The 16,885-nt window shown below is 40.5% G+C and overlaps 1 protein-coding gene across 1 annotated transcript; it reads left to right on the forward strand.

The window, feature by feature from the left end:
* The first annotated feature begins 1,465 nt into the window (after positions 1-1,465).
* LOC120714818 (bifunctional 3'-phosphoadenosine 5'-phosphosulfate synthase 2-like) lies at positions 1,466-16,247 on the forward strand. The gene is made up of 12 exons (XM_040001309.1): positions 1,466-1,816; positions 3,629-3,743; positions 3,820-4,055; positions 4,198-4,336; positions 4,441-4,559; positions 6,007-6,120; positions 6,714-6,825; positions 10,464-10,669; positions 10,788-10,923; positions 13,177-13,445; positions 13,530-13,759; positions 15,461-16,247. Exons 1-12 carry the CDS (start codon positions 1,793-1,795, stop codon positions 15,600-15,602), a joined length of 1,842 nt encoding a protein of 613 aa, XP_039857243.1. The 5' UTR covers positions 1,466-1,792; the 3' UTR covers positions 15,603-16,247.
* The last annotated feature ends 638 nt before the right edge of the window (positions 16,248-16,885 follow it).

A 16,885-nucleotide genomic window follows, 5' to 3' on the forward strand; every position in this document is an offset into this window, starting at 1 on the left:
ACAACATTCCTGCTTTTAAATTTTAAACGCGGTCTAAATTTAGATATGATCTAATTTGATCTAACGAAGGGGACGTGGAAGTTAATTTAGTTTGTTGCCAGATCAAAGTTACATTAATTTGACTTCCTAAACATTCTCATGATAAATTTAATTTATTCTGTACTTTGACCATACTGAAAAATAAAAAAGACTATTTTAAACTGAAACGCTAAACATAAACTGCTCTTGACCAAGTTACATGTTACATCTTGATGCAGGTTCAATCATGCATCCCCAAAAGTTGATTCTGTTCATCTGGACGTGGTGACTTGTCATTATGCAAATGTACTGTTTATAAGATTGGGGGAAACCTGCAGTCAGCTGACACTGAAAAAAGATACAACAAAATGCAATATTGTGCTAGCAGAATGTCACTAATCTTGTAAATTTATTGGTTAATATAGTCTATTTGTAATTAATAGAGCACCCTTGGAATGTAGTAGAACAAGAGATTTGCATCATGGATGTGCAACAACTCCATCAGGGCCAAAATCTCTCAGGAATATTTCTAGCACTTTGTTGAATCTGGAGTTCCACAGGATTCCATGGCTATTGGCTTCCTTGTGATTCCTAGGGTATTTAAAAGTAGAGTGGAGGCAGAGCCTCGAGTTTTCAGGCCCATCTTCTGTGGAATCAGCTCCTACTTTGGGTTTGGCAGATATACAGCCTCTGGTTAAGCCTGAAAGTTTCTTTTTTGATAAAGCTTATAGTAATGGCTAGATAAGTTTTCTTTTGTCCTGTCTCCCTGCCCTCACCCCAAAACGGTTGTGGCAGATTGCTGCCCTTCTCTGAACCTGGCATGCCAGAGTTTCTTTCCTGTTAAAATGTAGTTTTTCTTTTCCACTGTTGCAGAGTGCTCGCTCATAGTAGGACATCTGCTTTGTTGGGGTTATCACTGTTTTCTCTGTATTCTTATAGGGTCTATACCTTACAATATTAAAGTGACTGTTTTTGCGATTTGGCGCTAAATAAATAAAATTGAATTAATGCTTATATTTTGTAAGGTTTAGAAATGTCTGGCTAGTTGATTACACATCTTTTTCTGTTGCTAAACAAACTTATGAACTCACTTATCGATACTTCTAAACTTTGAAAAACCCCTTTGAAAGACCCCTTTGAAAGACTCCTTTTAAGGAGGGGCTCATTCTCCCATTGGTGCTTCCTTACTGTGCCCTACATTTAATCATTAAACGTGGGCTACATTTAACCCCTTGTTGACCCATTTTTGTGACAAAATAGATTTCCAACCAGGAGAAACTTTCTACTTGCTTGTTTTATGACTGGATTTTTTAAAGAGGTTTTTTCATATGGGGTGAGGTGTGGTGTGAGCCAGTGGCGTCTGGACGTGTGGGGGGGAAATGGGAAGACACCAGCGACTTCCTCGACGCCTCAGTAAGAGTGATTTTTACTCCAACGCTTGCCAGTTTGTGGCATTGGGTCGATATATCCAGCTTTACCCGGTTTTACCTCGGTTTTGTTGCTAGTGCTGTTTTTCTTGAAGTTTGCCGGTATCCGCTTTTTTTTTCTAACGTTGAAGGAGGAGGGCCAGGAGGAGAGGCAGGGCCAGTGGAGTGCTACGTGTCTTGAAAGTCCCTTTTAAACACCCCCCTCCGTTGCCTCTTTCGATTACTACAGCCCAAAGTTTCTTGCTTTATAAGTCGATCCAGCATCCGACGAACATCCAGGCCTGCGTGTGTGCAGCGGTCCGAGTCCGGCGTCCAGGAGTCCTTTGGCGGCATAACACTAGAGCGAAATGTCCGGAGTGAGGCTTCGCACAGTGAGTAGATGTGGAGATAACGGGTCGAATCAGACACCAGAAATTTAAGCTGTCATCAGATTCGCCCCACAAAAAGCGAAATGTACTGTGTCAGCCAGCAGCCCGACATGTGTGCGAACTTAGTGTCACGTTAATAGACTACCTGCTTTAAGCCCTCCTTAAAAACGGCGATCTTACTACGAAGGTCTGCTGGTCGTGCAGAAAAAAACCCCTTTTTTTTCCTTAGGAGTGATTATTTATTTAAATGCAATTTTCTGAAAAGCAGGCTTTTTTTTTACTGTCCTGCCAGGTGTGGCTGTTTGTAGACTTGCCTCGACTCTGAATGGGACAGTTGTTGTAGTAACGTATCCATGTCAGTGTAGTTCATTCATAACATAGAGTGTCTTTTGAGAGAGGGGAGAAAGAGGCCCCTGTTAAAGTGCCAGAGTGATGCTGCACGGGAATGCCGCAGACGTATGTGGAGCCACATATGAGAGATACACCACTGAAGGGGTGCATCATTACTGACACTGCAACACTGATGCAACCACGAAGATTAATCATCAGCTTTCTTGATAAAAAGTCACTTTTCAAAGGAAGTTGCGAAATAGTCGCTCCTTTTGACATTTAGTAGCTAATTCAATTGGCTAAGCTTTCAGAATTGCCATGCTGAGCAATTCAGGAGCAATTAAGTAAGTAAGAAATACTCATGTGTCATTTTCTTTGAGGGATTCGCTGACATAGTTATCAGTATTTATCCCCTGTGATTTCCTGAGAAAGAGGATGGGAGTTGAACTGGAGCGAGGGGAGAAGAGTTACACAAGGGGCATTCTTTAAAAGGAATGCAACAACAAGAGAAAATGAAAAGGGGATTGAAATGAAAAGAGGGTAAAAACTATCAAGGTAGGATGGTATTATTACAAGAGGTATTACAACTTTTAATAGTGAATGATGGGACTTTGTTTTTCTAGCCAGTGCCATCATTGTATTCATGATGAGGTGGTGTTATGGCAGCGCAAGGCTGCAGTGGAAGGTGGCTCCTATGTTTAAGAGAATAGCCCTGTTTGTCTAGGCCTCTCCCACAGCGTGTGGGTCTGTATATTTTTCACATGCGGTATGCCTTCCATGTGCTTTGATTGAAACACACCTTGATTTGTGCTGTGTCAGAGTGCAGGATTTTTTTTTACAACCGAGGCTGTGTTAGCACCAGGAAAAAAGGGCTCTTTTCACAGAAGTTCATCCAATGGCAGCTGGAATCCTGTGCGGTCCTTCGAGCTGTTAAACTACTTTCATATTGGGTAGGCATTATAGGCGTAAGGGTTTGGGAAGAAGGGCGACTGGGTGCAGAGGGTGAACGTGTGGGCACGAGCACTGCCACATCATCGCTTGGCTACAGGCAGCACACTGGACACATTGTCAGTTATTCCTCCCTCTCCCTCCCTCCCTGCATCCCTCATGAGCTTCCCTACCCTCCCATTTATAAGTCTTTACAGCTCCATTCATTCACATCCACATAGTTACTTTATCCTTGTAGAACCAGATTCATCTAGTCTGAAAAATTATATATGACATGTTACTTTACATGACTTGGAAGTAAATTTAAAAGGATCCAGTGAAAAGCAAATGCTATTTGTTCTATGACATCGTGAACAGCAGGTGAGACTTGTCTGTGATGTCTATCGAGGTAAATATGTCATTTGGTGTGTGAACTGAATACGCTCAAACTGAATACCCTTTTGTCTGCTTCTGAGCCTATACATTAGGTCTATATCTTGTAATATATTAGCCTATATATTTATAATATATTTTGAGCCCCTGCTGCTTCTCTTTTAGAATCTCAACAAGGCGACCAATGTGGTGTACCAGGCCCACCACGTCAGCCGGAGCAAGAGAGGGCAGGTCGTGGGCACCAAGGGGGGCTTTAGGGGCTGCACCATCTGGCTCACTGGTAAATCTTTATAGTTTTTCCACCATATTTAGACTGGGATCAATTTGCTTATTTACCACCATGCTTTTACCTCTAGGTTTGTCTGGTGCTGGAAAGACTACTATCAGTTTTGCCCTGGAGGATTATCTCGTCTCCCATGGTATCCCCTGCTACTCACTGGATGGAGACAACATTCGCCACGGCCTGAACAAGAATCTCGGCTTTTCTGCTGAAGACCGCGAGGAGAACATCCGGCGTGTCGCAGAGGTGGCCAAACTGTTTGCCGATGCCGGCCTCGTTTGTGTCACCAGTTTCATCTCTCCTTTCGCCAAGGTGAGGAAAGCTTAAGAGTTACATGCTGCATGTGTTTATTTAAGACTGAAATCATTGCCTAACAAAGGTTGACGCTAGATTTTAAGTCGACCTCGAATCAAAAATGCATTGAAATCATGTATCTGTGCCGTTTCTCCCACAGGATCGTGATGAGGCAAGGAGCGTCCACGCAAGTTCCGGGCTGCCATTTTTTGAAGTGTTTGTCCATGCGCCTCTTGAAGTGTGTGAGAGCAGGGATGTGAAAGGACTTTACAAAAAGGCTCGCGCTGGAGAGATCAAAGGTCAGTGTGATGGTACTCACAGCAAGAAACATCTATGAGATATGAAAGTCATCCCCAGTATTAATGCTGATAGGGTCTGACAGATATCTCTGGTTTATTGCCAGGTTTTACTGGGATTGATTCAGAGTACGAACGTCCAGAGCGTCCAGAGCTTGTTCTGAAAACCGGAGAACTCTCTGTAAATGAATGTCTCCATCAAGTGTTGGATCTGCTTAAGGAACAGGTAGGGTTCCAGGGCAGAAGACTTGCTCCAGACCTTTTAAAGCAGAATAAACCACACAGCACAGTGTACACAGACTCTACCCACAGTGTTAATTTACACTTGGCAATTTCTCAGCAGGATGATGAAGAGGACACTATGTAAATTATGTAAAGTTTGAATACTTGATCAGTTATTTTTTCATAAAGTAGAAATAAATCTTAATTTAAACATGAAGCTGTTGTACTAAAATAAGTTCAATATACTAAGGGAGGCCACACCCCCTTAAAACAAACTATAAGTCTTGATAATTAACATCAATCTTTCAGTGTTCTCTGCCCATCAATGAAATCTTTCACATGAGAAGGAAGTGGTTGGTAACAACTAGCCAGAGGCAATGAACTACCTGGTACTTCAGTGGTTTTATATTACAGCAGCAAACAATAGTGATTCAGCAAGTACAGTATTAAAAACGAAAAAATTAAGTACAGGATTCCCTTTTTTTTTTTTTTAAACACCCCCCCCCTTCCAAAAAAAACCCCTGGCCTTTTTGCTGCAAATAACATAGAGAAACACAAAGGACATCATTTTAATTTTCATGATCGTGAAAATGAGACGCATGCTAATCTCTGAGTAATGCACAAAAGAGTTTAGTTTACTCAAAGGCATGTGAATGAGCAATATGTTTGCACTTCATGTATGTACAAATGTAGATCTATATCACAAAGGCAAAACTGGAAAAACAGGTAAAGAGTGTAGCTCTTTGTAGAAAAGACACTAACCGACCTTTACACACACACGCACGCACACACAGTGAAGGTTCTATTGGGTATTTAAAAGGCCATTGGTTCTGTTGCCAAGCGTCTTATCTTTACTAAAGGAAAGGTTGCTGATAGAGTAAATGTGTAAACGTGTGTTTTTACAGCCCCGGTCGTTGAGGTAACAGGTGACTGATTTTTTTGTTTTTAAATATCCCCGCTGTGTCAACATGAATACGCAGAAGCAGTGTGCACACATTAATCCTGCTGTGTAGAATTACATCAAACAAAATCAGGCAAGGCATTCACAGATGTTTGATTTTATTGAAAGGAGCTTCCGTAAACTCAAACGGTGCAGAAAATAAATTATTTAGCCAATACTATACTTATGAATGTGCTATTTATTTAGTGTGCCGTGTCTGATTCAGAATGTAAACCTGTAATTAGACGCACTGTGTGCACCACTCAGCTAGTGCCCAAAGGCGAACTTCTTTGGCAAATGCAAATCATGCAAAAAAGCACCATTTTGCACCAAAAGGAACAAAAAATATGCAGCATACACCCAGCAGTATAGTTTAATCTAAAAAGAAATGTTATTTTACAGCCTTCCGATGCACTAACCGTGCTGTTTAAACTCTTAAAAAAAAAGTCATTGAGTCCCTACATGAGCAGCGTTATTAAACTGTGAACATTCACTTTCTTCTCGTATGTAGAAAATTGTACCAAATGAGATCCTGGAGGAGGTGACTGAACTGTTTATCCCAGAGGACAGGGTGAACCATGTTCTGGCTGAAGCAAACACGCTGCCCACCATCAGCATTACAAAGGTAAGTACACATTCTACTGTCACATAGCAAATGAGAACTCAGAATCAGTACTCAACATTTGAGTCATGGGTACGTTCCTTGCAGTGTGGACACTGTGTACTAAGAAAATATTTCCCTTTCCCATGTTAATCAATAGGGAAATGCTCACGTAACTGTCAGTCAATGTTCTGCAGATGCTAACAGATATGCAGCTTCTTGGCAAACATTGTTTCAAACGTTGTGAAAATAAAGGTAAATAAATCAGTAATGCTCATTTTAAAAAGGGAAAGTATTTTAAAGTGAATTTATTCTCTGTGTAGTCAAGTTGTTATTTTACTCTTTGTGTCTATAGTTGAAATGGTTTTTGTAAATCTGCAGCTCATATTGTCTGTCTCTATTTTATCGTGTTCCACTGGGGTCAATCCTTCCACTGTTAAATTATTCACTTATTTGGAGCAGGCCTACAGATTAACTTGTGAATACCACTGAAATGTGTTTAATTTGCAATACAGCAAATGAAATATATGGCTTTCCTGAACTGGAATCGCAGTTTACAAGTATTTTGTGTTATTTTCTTTTCACCCTGCTGACGATGCTGTTTTATTCATCTACAGCTGGATCTGCAGTGGGTGCAGGTTTTGGCCGAGGGCTGGGCCAGTCCACTAAAGGGATTCATGAGAGAGAGAGAGTTCCTCCAGACTATGCACTTTGGCAATCTCCTAGATGGTAAGAGAAGTCCTTAAACTTTCAACATCTACAACATCTAGACACCCCCTCCCTGCTCCTAAAAGTGACATTAGGCAGCTGAATTGTGATTAATTGAGTTAGTGTGGGGATGTCAGACTAATTTTACATACACTTTGATCTTATGTGGGCCAGACCAGTGAATCTCCCCTTTCTGCCAGTGCAAAGAAATGTAACTACACATTTAATCAATGAGATATTCTATCATAAGAAAAAGAAGTGCAATGTCAGCAGTAAAAAGTAAATGAAAGAAATCTCTTAGCATGACTCTTTTGGCTTAAATGGTAAGAAGTAAATGTGCAAACTTACAGAAATCTGTTTTTGAATTATGAATTGCGTTCAGGGAGGTCTTTATTGATAGGAAAAGCTGTAAAACTTGTGTAAATACAGTTGAAAGCCCAAAATTCATGTCCAGCCATACATTGGGCCAGATCGGAGTCCACACCATCTCCAAGTCTAAGCAAACGGTTCACAGCGACATCTAGCAACATTTACACATCACTTTCAGCCTCATACAAGCCTAACAGTGGATACAAAGCACAAGCTGCAATCTACTGCAATCAATCAATGTGAACAGAATTATTGGGCCATGTCTCTTAATCTTGAAATTCAGGTATTTTCACTGTCATTGCCAAGAGGTGTATAAAATCAAATGTCTAATAAACATTTGTGAAAGAATGGGTTGTTCCAGAGAGCTGACTGCATTCAAACGTTACGCTGTAATAAGATCCGATTGTTGCGGCAAGTCGCTTCATGAAATTTGTTCCCTCCTAGATATTCCATTCCAAAGTGAAAGTGCTTAGGGACAACAGCAGCTCAAGACAGGTAAAGTTACGGAGCAGGGTTGGCGAGGTTGGCGAGGTTGGCTGATGTGAATGGCGTGTAAAAGTTACAGAAGCTCTGCTGACTCAATCGTCACATATACATAACATAGCATTTGATCTCAGCTGTTTCACTTCTAACTCACAGTAATATTAAAATATTTTACTCGCTTTCATTTTCTCCATTCACAATTCGGCAGTGAGATCTCTCTCTCGCTCTATGAGTATATGTGCAAGTGGTGTAAGGGAGCTCACACACACAACAACAGGAGAGAAAAGTGAGTCAAAAGTGTGGCCACACTTAACTAGAGTTGATGTTGATAATCTTTGTTGTTACAAGTCGCCTACGCGTGTGGCAACAAACTTTACACATACTGTAAGTCAGAAATTAAGCAATATCTCTATTCCTCTCTTCTCTTTCTGTGTGTAAATAACACAGACAAATTATTGTCTGGTTCAATTTAAAATGAGGCAAGAATGAAGGGAAAGCATGAATGAACCTCTAATTTTTAAAATAAGCACATGCTATTCCACTTGACATACAAAATTGCTCTAAAGCAGATAATGTGCATGTCCTTAAAGCACAGAAGTAACTGTAAAATATATTATTATTTAATGACAGACCAATTAATTCTTTGATTATTTCTTCACTGCCCAATAATAATAATTATATTTAATTAGACATTACAGCTCCTTTCTGAGATCACACTCCTTCTCTTTGAAGTGTTTGTCATTAGTGTGCTGTGTTATGGAACGGCTGTGTGCAGGCAGGAAAAGGACCCAAAGTGCAGACTCCAGAGACAGACGTGAACGCAAAAGGGCAACAAAACTAGGACTAGACGATACACTTACACAGACAGAACACACAGCTCGATAAGGGTAGATCACAACACGGACACAGAGAAACACAGGGCTTAAATACACAGAGGGAGCAATCAGGGAATGGGCAACAGGAGGGAAACACAGCTGTGGCAAATCAAGCCTAACGAAACTGGGGAAGCAAAACCAGATACATTAACATAAGACAAGGACCTTCAAAATAAAACAGGAAACATAACACAGACTGAACTAAAGACACAGACTCACAGGCAGGCACTACAACAGAGGGAACAGAGACGTGGGACCAGGACAGACACAGACACTGACTGGACACGGGGATATAGCAGACAGGGGAGACAGCAACTAAGGATTACACAGAGACATAAACCATAAGAAAGAACTCTAACAAAGAAACCAAAGGCTAGAAAAGATAAATAATATAATAAACTCAAACCTCTGGGTCAACGACCCAGGCATCCTAACATGCTGCACCTGTTTTCATATATGTTTTCATATTTTCATGTATTTCAAAAGGAAATACTTTCCCTGGAACAGTCTCTCACTGTCGTTCTCTAAAACCTAAAGAGAATTATGGATTTGATCAACTGGTCTCTGAATGCTATTGACACCCTTTTCTCAACGAGAAGTCTGGGCTCGGGAGAGCCCGAGTGCCCTGGAGGGACTTTCCCTGCCGGATACACGATGGACGGTCATGTGCCTGGCGGGACTGTCGATCGAGGACGCTGAGGACATCTACCTATTCGGAACCATGATAACAGGATTCTTGCTGATCGGAGTTGGCTTAGCCCTGGTTTATCGGAGAAATAAGAGAGCGGAACCGGCTGTTCAAACCCCCCCAAGGCTGCCCACTGGAATCGAAGCGATGGGACGAGGCGCGACCTCTCACAACGAACGTAATATGGTTAACACCTTGGAGACGCTTACAGCTGCTGTGAAGGCTCAAAATAACACCATTGAGCGTATGGGGGGATACATCAGAGTGAGGCCTGCTCAAAATGAGACCCTTGAGCGACAGTTGGAACACATCGCGGAACGGATCACTGCAGTTGTGAGGTCTCAGAATCAAAAGAATGACAACACCACGGAACAGAAGTTTGATACCATCATGGGGAGGCTCGCGGCTCTCCAACGGGAGATCGAGAGACCAGCGTCAGAGTGTTAAAGAGCAGCCTGAAAATTCTCCTGGGCTGCTCGCATGGAAATTTACAAAATCAATATCAAAATTGCGGACCCCCATCACGGCGCCAGCTGCAGGCCCAAGGCTGGAGCCGAACAATCAGTCCCTGATAACGACTGTGTTATGGCTGTTCTTCCCATCCAATGCAAGGCCACCTGGGTTGGCTGGAAGACTGTTTACTTAGCCTGTCGGGGCGAAGGACACTGTCTCAGCTGAACTCTGGACACACACACACATACACTGATGTGCACACACTGATCCCCCCTCCCTTTCCAAACGCCTTCGATGCTTGTGCCCTACCGGGGAAGATGGCAGTCAACTGGACCAGCGCAGACATGCTGCAGGACCGGATGCGCTGTCTACACCGGCTCTCTCTTACCCTTTACCCGCCCCTGTTGCTTGTCTTGTGTTTCTATGGTGTATTGATAGTCATGTGCTTTTTGTGCTGAGGTGGTTTTTCTGTTATCAAACTGTTCTCCCACTAGGAGCTCAGTCTGAGTGGAGTTTTTTTTCTCCTCCTCTTACCTCATGTTATGTATTTTCGTTGTTTTTTTTCTATCAGCCTACCTCTCTGACGTGTCTCTCCAATGTGATGTTTGTGTAAAGTTGGTCAGAAGGTTCCTTTGTAAGTGCGCATGCGCCATTAGCGTGCTGCCTGCTGTAACCCTAATTTCCTTCAGGATTAATAAAGTATTCTGATTCTGATTCTGATTCTGAAAACACTTGTAGAATTATAATTGCTTGGCTTTGTATGTTTAAGATCACTTCATCTTCTCTCTCAGGTGGGGCCATCAACATGTCTATTCCCATTGTCCTGCCTGTTAGCTCTGAGACCAAAGAGAAGCTGGAGGGCTGTGCAGCGGTAGCTCTGGAGTACCAAGGTTCACGTGTGGCTGTTCTCAGGAACCCCGAGTTCTACGTGCACCGCAAGGAGGAACGCTGTGCCCGCCAGTGGGGCACTACTTGTCCACAACACCCGTACATTAAGGTTATAATGCAGCTATTAACCTGTGCGCAGTTAAAAATTTGGAGACTGGAAGGTGTTCTCATGCCAGCATCACACATTTTAATGATGAAAAACTGTTCTCTGCTTTTATCCTTGGCAGATGGTTATGGAAGGAGGTGACTGGCTGGTAGGTGGGGATCTGGAGGTGCTGGAGCGAATCAGATGGAACGATGGACTTGACCAGTACCGCTTTACTCCAAAGGAGCTCAGGCAGAAGTTCAAAGATATGAAAGCAGGTGAGAAAATCTAAAGTACAACACTACAGTGACGATCAGGAGATACAGAAGTGGCCTTTTTGTTTGGTTTGTTGTCAGTAACTTCCAGTATGACATATATATTTCTCTATAATAAAGCAGTTATGCTAACCGGTGAAAACATGAAAAAATTAAAGCAGTGTATTTAGCAATACACCCTTTGTCTTTCAGAAAACTTGACTAAGGACCAGATGGAAAAAATTAAATGGTAACTTTAAAGCTGCATGGTGATTTTTGTGACACGTCCTGTGATCAATGGGCACATATAGTATAGTTAGGTCTGTAAGTATTTGGACAATGGCAGTTTTTGTAAATTTGCCTCTGTACACCACCTCAGTGGATTTTACTTCACACAATCAGAATTTGATTGAACTGCAGACTTTAGTTCAAGGTAACAAAAGTATTCAATTATTAACTGTTTAGCAATTACAGGCATATTTGTATATGCACTCCCACATTTTCCAAGGCTAATCAGGAGTTTCATGGGCAGGCCTGTACTCTCATTATTCCCTGGCACATTAAACAAGTAAAACATCTGGAGGTATTCCAAGTGTTCAGTGGAATTTTCAGTATGGGGTCCAAAGAGATGTTGGTGCAAGTGAAAAAGCCCATTATTAGACTGAAACCCAAAATAAACCTATCTGAGAGATAGCAAACACTTTAGGATCAACAATCTGCTCAGAAACACCAAAAGGTCTGAGCGACTGCAGAGCAACTGCAGAGAAGATAACTGCAGTTGATGACTGCAGAATACAAAATTATATCCAATAAAAGTTGTTTTCCTTAATTTTTACAACACTAGTTACACTTTGGAACTGGAAGGACAGATTAGATTTTCCTAAAAGCAACATGTCAAAGAGCCTACATGGTTGTGGAAAACTAAAAACAAGATTAATTTGTACCCAAATGACAGAAGTGATCTGAAACATACCTGTTAAACAAGACAGAATGATATTCACATGTCATTATGGCATGACCATGTATGGTTACAGGTTGCACCAGTTTTTACTGATGGTTTAACTGCCCAATTACTTTTGCGCCTCTGAAAATTTGGGCAAGGTTGCAAAAATAGTAGTTATTCCTTAACAGTTAATGCAAAACTTTTGTTAAACCCCTTGAATCAAAATGCTGAAAGGCTGCACGCCAATCACATCATGATTATTAGATCTGAAATCCATGTGGTGGCAAAACTAAGAAGTGTCTTTGTCCAAAAGCTAATGGAGCTAACTGTATTCCTGAATGCAATGAACAATTAAATGACATCATCTGTTTTTACTTTCACCCGCTAACTTTGATGTGACTGCTTTGTGCAGATATTGTTTTACCTATTCATGTTATCCACAATGCACTGTTTATTTTGGCACTTTGTGTTTTTACTATGCTGAGGTTTGTTACCGGTGTGAGAGCATGGTGTTATCTGCACTAGGTGGACAATAACCTGTACTTTCTTATTGTTAACAAGCCCAAAGCAAAAAGAAACCAACAGTCTGTCTCAGTAGTTCCCATAGCATGCCAAGCACAAACCTGTTTGTTCCCACCTAAGAACATTATAAAACATGTGATTTCTTAAAATAGCTTTGGACTGTTGTCATAGAAAACATCAACATCAAACAGAGGGAAATTATGCATTTTGGGGGCTGTGTTTAGTATGCTAAGGAGTAATTAATGTACATGGGACTGACTTAAAATAAACACAATGCTATTTCTTTTATGCTTGTAATGTCACCCAGTGCAAAAGTTTAAAAAAAATGCTGAATATGTGGTCAAAGTAGGAAGCATTAAGTCTTCTTCAATAGCAAAGCCCTATAGGACTAGTTATGAAACATCAGATTAACATAACTAACAAGTAATGCAGATCTTGTAAGTGTGTGAATGTATAGCTAAATTTTATGTTAAACCCACTGTTAAACTACGTTTTATATATATTTGTATAGATAGATATAGAAGGAGGAGAAAATGTGAGTGGACAGTATTGTTGGTTTTTAGGTATAATGGGATTTGTTGACAGTAAGAAAAATATGAAATTCTATGCATCTGTCTGTCGTCACACACCACCAACATTTTTGTTGCTTTTGTTCTGATAAAAGTGAATTTAAACACTATGATCAGGGTGTATTTGAGTTCTGTTAAAGGCATGGTTCGCATGTTGGCTGTGACACATATTTTGGAAGGCATGATCATGAAGCACGTGTGTCTATTGTATGTTAATTTTATTATATGCTCCTCTGTCTTTAGATGCGGTGTTTGCATTCCAGCTGCGTAACCCGATCCACAATGGTCACGCCCTGCTCATGCAGGACACCAAGCGGCGACTGCTGGAGCGAGGATACAAAAATCCAGTCCTCTTACTTCACCCGCTCGGTGGTTGGACCAAAGACGACGATGTGCCTCTGCAGTGGAGGATGAGGCAACATGATGCTGTCCTGGAGGAGGGCGTGTTGGACCCAGCCAGCACCATTGTTGCCATCTTCCCTTCCCCTATGATGTATGCTGGACCTACAGAGGTGAGCAGCAGTGGTGGCTTATGGCTCACTCAAAGGTTTTAAAAAAATACGTGTGCATGTGATATCAGCTTCAATGTCTTTCAGGTTCAGTGGCACTGCAGAGCCAGAATGATCGCCGGAGCAAACTTTTACATTGTCGGCCGGGATCCTGCAGGTATGCCTCACCCAGAGACTAAAAAGGACTTGTATGAGCCCACCCACGGTGGAAAAGTGCTGTCCATGGCCCCAGGTCTCACCTCTGTAGAGATCATTCCCTTCAGGGTAGCTGCCTACAACAAAACTAAGAAGGCTATGGACTTCTATGACAAAGACCGGTGAGTGATGAAAGATCTGCAGGTTTTTCTTGTAAGTTGCAGTCAATATTGAACCTCAAGGGGTCACATACTTCTAGAAATGCAAAATTAACTGCTAAAGCCCCATTCACACCAGCCTAAAGACCGGTCAGTGACTCCCCTACTAACCACCTGAAGTAATCTGAAGTTAGCAAACACTACTAAAACAAAATACAAAACCCGATGCTTGATTGTATATAAGCGTCTCAAATTTTATTGCTGAAAAATATAATTCTACCCCTCCTTCATATCTAATGGATGATTGCAATATTCAGCTTCCTTTCACAAGCTAATGGCCCGTATATGAAATGACAGACAATTATAAATATACACATACCGTACATTCACCTAGAGCTATAACAAGGCTATTATAGTTAACTAAAACTAAAGTAAAAACTAAAACTGGATGGTTAAAAACCATTTTAATTAACTAAAATAGAAACTAGACTTGGAAAAAAAAATACAAGGGACATCTTGTAGACAACCACTTTCTAATAGTTGTGTTTTCATTGTAATACCTGTTCTAATTTTTTCTAAATCTCACCTCTGACACATGTCGTCCATACAGCAATAATTAATAACAACTAAGACTGAAACCAATAAACTTAAACTAAAACCAAATATTATTAAGTAAATATTAAAGACTTAATATTAAAAACTCACTCTGGAACTTAAACTAAACTGAATTAAAAGCAAAAAGTCAAAATAAAATAAAAATAAAAACTAATTATATGATAACTCTATTTATAGAATCACTCACACACAATCACGGACCTTAAGCGCATTCAGGTTTAATAAACAATGCTATTTAGAATATAATATTTATATATATACTCTGAGACATATACACACATATATATATATATGAACACATATGAACACATATATGCATATATGAACACACGTACATGAACATTCACTTAAACTGACATTCATTTACCTCGTGGTATTTGATAAAGTCCTTTGTCATCCATGTGCTTGTTGAGACTGTCTCTTTCTATTCCAGAGTTTGGCTCCACACATAGAAACATAAAATAAAACTGTAAAAAAGTGCGGCACAAACATGAAACACTTTCTTCATTCAGTGAACTGGTTCTTATATAGCACTCCTCTACTCTACCTGAGCAGTGAGAGCGCTCTATACAACACGCATTATTCATACAAGAATGTTTTTCCATGCTTAAGTGTTTTCTATGTAACATTCACACTCCAATCAATGCATCTGAGAGCAACGTGAGGGTCAGTATCTCACCTAAGGATACTTGGCATGTAGACTGTAGTCAGGGATCGGACTTATTCCGATTAGTGATGACCTGCTCTAACTCCTGAGCTACAGTTTTTGGTGCAGCTCTCCGCTCACCAGCTGTTGAAGGAATGCACATTTTTAAGGACAAAGGGTAGTAGCTCATTAGTACTTATTTGGGTGTTCTTTACTGAACAGTAAAACATTGCATTGCCTTCGACACACTTTTAGGGACAAAAACTTCATTGCCAAACTAAAAATTTCACAAAAATTAGACTGTACATTATTAGGCTTGTGCGTTTATATGTGTTTGTGTCGTAGTTGGTGTTTGTGTCGAGATCTAATCACGGCGCTATTATAGAACTTACAAATTTTGATTTCTAATAACCTGTCCTTCCCACTGTATACTCCCTTTCCCCCATTCTTCTACAATTTCTCAGACACGACGAGTTTCAGTTCATTTCTGGCACCATGATGAGGAGCTTGGCTCGGAGCGGAGAGTACCCTCCAGATGGTTTTATGGCCCCCAAAGCCTGGAGGGTGTTGGTCGAGTACTACACCTCTCTTCAGAAGAAAAACTAATCAGCAAGCTCATGAGCAACTATCCAGTTTATTCTTTAGGATTATTTAAGGTGGGATGGATTTTTATTGGTACAAACTGCAGCGGTGGGAGTTTTATCTTCACCAAATCAAAATATGAATCTCATTCCTGTAAAACAATGGGGAGATTTTGTGATTATATGCATATTACCTTAAGCTATGTGTTTTAATAAATTAAATCTAACTTGAATTTTTTGTATGACTGTACACATAGGAGCACATTCCAAGACAAGGAAATCTTTATATATATGCATACATGAGACACTGAAGGGCGCACGACAAAAAACATGCACATTGAAGTTTTTATTACCTTTTTAACATGACAACTGTATCACTGTATTTGTATCACCTGAATGAAAGCCGTAGTCTTATCATTGCACACAGTGCCTACATGTTATAGATGTCATTGTGTTAATCCCTCATGTTAATCTTTCATATTGTTATGAAGTACTACAGGAATTTATATATATAAAATGTGTCTATGTGTTAAATTTCAGTCCTATAAAACTGAATTTTTTTTGTTGTTGTTGTTTTTTGTCTTTAAGATTTCTGTGACTTCATAAATTGTGCATATGCATTCATATTATAGGATCGTAGGAAAATAAATGTAAAATGAAATAATAAAAACACTTATTTGTTATATGACTATTTAGCGACTACATTGCACAGAGATGATATGTACTTTGAACAAGATGATTTAAATGTTTTCTGCAGTACCTCTGGCCCGACTGTGACTGTGTGGCCCTGGTTATGCAACAATACTTACCTCTTCTGTCTGTACAGAGTGCATGTTTATCAGTGCTGTATAAGGTTAAAGGTCTGCCGGATAACTCCATTTAACGGATTGGGGGTGGGGTGAGGGGGTAAAAAAAAGTCCGGTACCAGGTGCGGCCGGAGCTGCGAAGTCAAAAGTGCAATGCCGCCATCTGCTGGCAGAAATGTGGAGAGGCGAGAAACAAACGTAAATGTGTGTAAAAGGGCACAATCGAGTTTTGGTTTCCGCCTTAACAGCTAAACTCAGTGACAGCATATTGTATTTACTTACTGAGATGGACACAAAGACAGTCAATTATCCCTGCATGTTATCCTAAAACTTCCAGCTGTTCTTTTTATAGGAATAAACCGGACTAACAACAGTCACACTGTCACTTTGTGCATTAAGAGAGCTCAGGTTTTGGCTCTGGATTGACTCTGCTAACTAGATCTTCTATAACAGATTAAGGAGAACATGAGACGCTTTCAAATTACACTTAAGAGATGGTTGA

Source organism: Simochromis diagramma, unplaced genomic scaffold (genome assembly GCF_900408965.1).
Source record: "Simochromis diagramma unplaced genomic scaffold, fSimDia1.1 OVJJ01000421.1, whole genome shotgun sequence".
Lineage (NCBI taxonomy): Eukaryota > Metazoa > Chordata > Actinopteri > Cichliformes > Cichlidae > Simochromis > Simochromis diagramma.

Bases quoted from the DNA above. Each gene is read 5' to 3' on its own strand.
- LOC120714818 (XM_040001309.1), top strand. From the start codon at position 1,793: ATGTCCGGAGTGAGGCTTCGCACA. The intron at 1,817-3,628 runs GTGAGTAGATGT...CTTCTCTTTTAG, and splicing joins CCGGAGTGAGGCTTCGCACA to AATCTCAACAAGGCGACCAA. The intron at 4,337-4,440 runs GTCAGTGTGATG...GTTTATTGCCAG, and splicing joins TCGCGCTGGAGAGATCAAAG to GTTTTACTGGGATTGATTCA.